We start from the raw sequence: 6,033 nt of genomic DNA, 5'->3' as shown, positions 1-6,033 counted from the left end.
GAGACGTACGTATCGAGCACTCCTTTTGCCGGCGTGTCTTTGGCGAAATTAAAGTTGGTCGCGAACCGCGCGACAGGCCGCCTCGAACGCCATAAATATCGCGATTAACGCAGGGAAACGTGGTGCGCGCGCGCGCGCCCGGCTCGAGGCGATCCGGCGGAATCGCTGGCAGGACGTTAAATTTAATCGGATCGTTCGTCGAATTTCCGTTTATCTTGCCGGCGAATCCTTTTGCGTGAAATTCCATCGAAAAACAGCGGACAGCGGGGTTTGAATCTGAAAATGAACGCGGCCGGATAAGCGAGCAGGTTTTTCCGCGATGCCAAACGCATAAGTCACGAGCGTCCGGTTGTTGTGTGGAGGAGGTGGAGGAGGGCGGGGACCAGAGGAGAGGAGAGAAACAGATAGTGAGACAGAGAGAGAGAGAGAGAGGAGGTAGAAAGAGAGAGGAGAGAGAGAGGGGCGGGACAGCGCGGAACGCGTGTGCTCGCATTTGCAAGGTACAATATACAAAATTAAAATGATATTTGATTCGTTATACCTTTGTCCGCGTAATCGCGCGATATTGAATTGCCGGGGGGTGGGCGGTGTGGTGGGGGGTGGTGCTTTTTTCCCCCGAAAGTTTCCTCTGAAATATCGCGGCCGGTATTTTCATACGTCCTCGACGTTTGATAGTTGGAAAATTATTCAGCCAGGACAGAGTCAGGTGGACAGGGCAGACGCGATCGCGGCGAACGGAGAGCGGCGGCCGGCCGGCCGGCCTCGATGCGAGAGCGCGCGCGGACCCCGATCTTTCAATGAGAATTCTGCCAATAAATTTAATGCAACGCTAATTCAATAGGCGGAACGAAATTCCCGCCAATTTTTTTTTTGCAGCCGAGCTAATTAATCAGCGTAGGACTCCCTTTATTGCGAAATTCCATTCCGCGGAGGCCCGCGCGGAGAAATATAAAACTTGTGCTCGCGTGCCCCACGGCGGCCCTGGTTTTGCTCCGGTTTCAACCACCACCCCTCCTCCTCCTCCCCCCCCCCCCCCCCCTCCCCCCCCCCCCCCCCCTTCCCCCCCCGCCTCCGGCCCCCCCCCCGCCTCTGCCGAACCCCCCCCCGACACCCCCCCCCCCCCCCCCCCCCTATTGAATCGCTGCGAGTCGATTAGCGGCGTGTCTCTTGTTTCCTGATCGAGAGAGGCTTACCTTGGGAACCTGCGCAACTCATCGTCGTTCCGTTCGGCCCTCCGTTTTGCACCGGGGACGGGTACGACCTGGAAACAGACAAACACGAATTAGTACGTTCACGGGCCGCCTTGACGAATCTTTCACACGTTCGATAGCAGCGTCGTTACAACTTGCGACGACCACCATTTTGTATTCGACGCGAAACGGTATCGTATGAATTTTGTGAATGTAATTATTTAAAATTGTAACGCGCCGCCCGGATATTCGGAGAATTTTGCCGCCTCTCTTTGATCACATTTTTATCGTGTTTTAGAAGAACGTTCGATAAACATATGTGCGACGAATATGTGAGAGATATAATAAATGTTAGGTACGTGTGACGCTGGTAGCGAACGCGTTCGCCGTGGCTGCGATGATTCGTGACCTAACCCCAAAAAATTCCTTCTTTAACAGTCGGAAAGCTGTCGGTGGAAGACGGTGCCGAGTCGCATTCGACCCACGTTAAATTATCATTATCATTAGCTGTTATTACGTCACTTGTCCATTTCTTTTTATGTAAACGATACCCGCACGACGTTGCACATTTTACTATAATTTAACGTTGGCTTGCTTTTGATAGTTTTCATAACTGTATTAATGGTCTGGAAAGACAACGATAATGAATGCAGAGAAAGTGTACCGAACTTAGTAATCGCGCTCTGTGTAATAGATTTACAATTTATTTTGTTCGGTATTGCAAATTTATATATTATGTGTGTTATATATTTCCACGTTGGCAAAAGTAATCTGCGTAACCAGCTATAGTTGTACTGTATTATATTATATCAATTACAGTATAAATATACTATATATAATTTACCAAGTATAGTGTAACATAATATATAATATATTACAACTATAGTTAGTTAGCTAGTTTATTTTTGCTTTCGTGGCAAGCTTTACAACGCGCGTCTTCTACCATCGAACATTTTAATATTGCTTATGATTCGCAAAACCCAGGAAGGTCGAGGAAATATGTAACCTTTATAACATACCAATACTCTTGCATTTTAATTTGTTTCAGTAACATGCTTTAGCTCTAGTTTCTTGAAATCTTTGAAGTACGCCGGCCAGAAGTCAAAGTATAAATATTCGATTTCTGTATAATCCCCGAAGCTAACTTCAAAGCGGACTTCGAAAATGCTGCGCCACAATCAATATGTTTGATGTTTTTTTTTTATCGTTGTCTCGTCCTCGGTCTTTTTCTCCCTCGCGTCCTCTTCGTCCTCGGTGTTTTCCTTCCTTTCCCCCCCTTCGTCCTCTTCGTTCTCCACGTGTTTCGTCAGAGCCGCGACAAAAATGTTTTCAACTCGTCCCCCGTTTCCGTCGAACTCCTAACCTCAATTCATGCCGGCTTATCATAAGCAGCCTTGGCTTTCCACCGCGTTGACAGTGCCGTCGTTTACACTTCCAGCATTCACTGATTATTAATAATAATTTCAACTTATTTCACTGCACTATAACATCACGTTCGAAGCACTCGGCGCGACTTCACAATTGTGGAGAGATCTGTGTTCTAATTTTATATTTAAAAAGACTGTACATTTATTAAATAGAAATTGAACAGAACTAATTAAAAGCTAAAATTATCAACGTTTTAGAAGAACTTTTAGAAGACGACTTCGCGGAAATGAACTACGTACACCTCATGTTGCCGTCGCAATACTGCCCGAAATACGCCGCGGCAATTTCTTCCACCCCCATCGCGCAGTTTTCCTTTACCTGTAGATCGCAATAAATTGCCCCTTCGGCGTGTAGACAATAAAGCATAATTCGAGGGACACGCTGAGGGACAAGCTGAGAGCATTGAAGGAAATTTAATGCACCCGGTGGGTAAACCCTGGTCGCTTTATTAACGAACCCTTACAATGACTTTGGGCCCTTTGTCCTAATCCTCACACTTCTCTTTTTGTCTCTAGTCTCTCCCTCCCTTCCTTTATCTTCCAATATCCTTTCTCTAAACCCAACTATTTTTAGAGCAATCTTATTCTTACAACTAGCTATTAACTCGAACCATTGACTCGAATATATAGAACAAGTTTAATTACCGATCCCGTTTTCACCTAATTCTTTACGAATATATTTATGCGAATAGATCGCCGTATGAACAAATACCTATTCGGACACAATCCGTTTCATATACAGTTTTATCCGACCGGATATTGTTTATACAGTGACAACCGAAATTGTCATCGTTGATCCGAATTCTTCGGCAAGCTTTAATGACAATTTTTTAATTTTAATTCTAATTTAATCTTTAATTTTAATTTAATAATAATTTCAATAATCGTGAAATAGGTATCGTGAAACCGATCATTCGATCGCGGTAGGTTCAGCGTTCGACGATTATCCGGCAAGACTCTCGAGCCCATCGTCCGAACGGTTAATGAACAATGATTCCAATTAGATCGCGGATCTTCATGCCGGCATAAAAATTCTCGGACGCCGCCGCCGCTACCGCCGCCGTCGCGCGGGGCTCGGTAGAAAATTCATTATCTCTCCTCCGTTCTTATAAAGTTCCGAACGGGAGCGGCGTGTATTCTACGCGCTGATTCGTGTCATAATAACATCCGCGGACCAATTAAAACATTTCTACCGCGTAGAAAAAGCACCGGTCTACTCCGATTGGTTGTTCGGGCAGATATCACGGTCGCTGGGCTCCGGTCGCCGCGCATCAATCTTTTCTACGTTCGCGGCAGAAGCAGTAAGGGGGCATGGGGGAGGGGGAAGGGATGGAAAGAGAGCCTCGCGGAAGAGTCTGCAATTAATATAGACACGTTCATTAATATGTACGTTTTCGCGGCTAAATATTTGATCGGCCGCAATATTCGCAGAGCGGCGACGGCGTGGATCCTCGCCGTAGGAAAAAAAAAAAGAAATAAAAAGACGCGCGCGCGCGCGCGCGGTTTATTGTTCCGCGATTGTTGCTTTATCATTTCTCTCCGGTCGCGCATCCGTTGACCCCGTTCGTATGAAAACCTCGGGCATCCATTACGCAACTTTTTCCAACGGGCGGAATATATATATAAAAAAAAGAAAAACCGGCCAAGTTCATTGTTCGGCGCGCGCGGGGTTGGCCGGGATCGATCGATCAAACATTTTTCGCCGATCAACGTTTATATCGGCGCGTGGAATATTTAGGTGTATCGACGCGATAGGCGCGCGGGAAGCGAACCCCGCCGTCTGTCGGACACGCGCGCGCGATTCTCATTTGTTGCGGCATCGTTTGTCAACGATACGACGTCATCAGCTGATCCGCCGTTCTTTTCTTTTGCAGGGGAAATGGAGCCGGGGGAAATATCTTCGCTCGTCGACCAGCAACAGGTAATTTTCGACAGGTTTCGATGCCGGGCGCCGACGCCGCCGCCCGTTCGTGAACTTGTTCGTCGGCACGCGGAAAGTCGTTTCGAATATTAATGGCTCGTTCGCCGAATTAATGCACCCAATATCGAGTCGTTTACGCGGCCATTAATTCGATCGGGAATACGTGTCGGGTTTGTTGTACCCCTCGGGAGTAACCGAGCCCCGTTGTTGTCGCGCCTCGACCGCAGAATTTCTCTGCGCGCGCGCGCGCGGAGCCGCAGACTTTTCGCCAGACGCCTCTTTCTCCTTTTTTTTTTTTTCGCCGCGAATTTTCGCTGAATTATCGCCGTGTGCTCGACGGAACGGCCGCCGAGACCTTGTTACGGCGCGGTCACCGTCCTTGGACGAAAGATTGCCGCGCTCGGAACTTTTACGCCGGGCTTATTTCTCCGCCGCCCGTTGTTTCGACGCGCGCGTTTACGGCGCGACCGTGGATGGGCCGAACTTTCGCGCCGTGTTTGAACCACTTCCGGGAACGGGTTCCCTTAATCCACCGATCGTCAAATGTCTCGTCCAATCTCGCGCCGCGAGCTTCTTTCCCAAATTATCGGGCCGTGTTTCGCCGAACGAATTTGCGCGGTCTTTAACGTTATTACGAACTCGTTCGCCGAACGCGGAAACGTAATTCTACGTTGTTTTATACAGTTTCAAATTCGTCGTATTCTATGATTAATATAATATTTTTTTTATACACATTTGCAATATTTAATTCTTTTTAAATTTCAACAGCAGATAACTACAAGCGTTGAGATGCAATATTTCTTATATGTTCGCATACTCTGTCTTTTACTCAGGTTTTTTTTTTTAATTTATTGTCGAGTCTATTTGTTTCTATTTATTTATTATCGATGAGATAAGTCGCTTTTTTACAGTGAGTTGGAGTAATAATAATATTCGTCATACAGATGAAATATAAAGACTTAACTTTTATTATTTTATGCTTGATTATTTTGTCACATTTTATATATTTATTATTTTATGCTTTATTTATTAACCTGGTCGATTGAATTATTCATTTATATATTGAAGTCTTCCAGTGTCTGCTAACAAAGCGTTTGATCGGTTTAGTTCGTGATAGAATCTTCGCGTATAACCTTTCATTTTACTTTATAGTTATTGCATCGTATTTTATTTTATTCCATCGGAATAATATAATTCGCCCGCTCCTATCATCGCTCTGATAGTTGACCCAAATGTCATTAATTAATACATTGACTCAATTAAATCACTGACTCAACTACGCCACCATGTAAATTATACTTACTGTTACCTAACGCGTATGTAATGATAGACCTTCCTGCATTACATTCAGTATTTTAGCATAGAACAAAGTTTTAATATTTTCCGTTTAGTGACACGTTGCTCTTTTGAACGACGCTAAAAGACTTAAATAAATAACTAAATAAACAATAATAATAATAATTGTGATATAACGCTATTACGCAATTCAAAATAG

General features: G+C 45.3%; 1 protein-coding gene across 1 annotated transcript in view; it reads left to right on the top strand.

Annotated features, from left to right (window-relative positions):
• Window positions 1-6,033, top strand: part of Dnmt3 (DNA methyltransferase 3) — a 134,770-nt gene that overhangs the window by 43,554 nt on the left and 85,183 nt on the right. Inside the window, exon 2 of the mRNA XM_078193424.1 lies at window positions 4,492-4,538. Coding sequence (XP_078049550.1) covers window positions 4,497-4,538 — 42 coding nt within the window. The 5' untranslated portion in view covers window positions 4,492-4,496. The remainder of the gene's footprint in view (window positions 1-4,491; window positions 4,539-6,033) is intronic.

This window comes from Augochlora pura, chromosome 10 (assembly GCF_028453695.1).
Source record: "Augochlora pura isolate Apur16 chromosome 10, APUR_v2.2.1, whole genome shotgun sequence".
NCBI lineage: Eukaryota > Metazoa > Arthropoda > Insecta > Hymenoptera > Halictidae > Augochlora > Augochlora pura.
The sequence above is the reverse complement of the archived record's forward strand: the minus strand, read 5'-3'. Positions and strand labels throughout refer to the sequence as shown.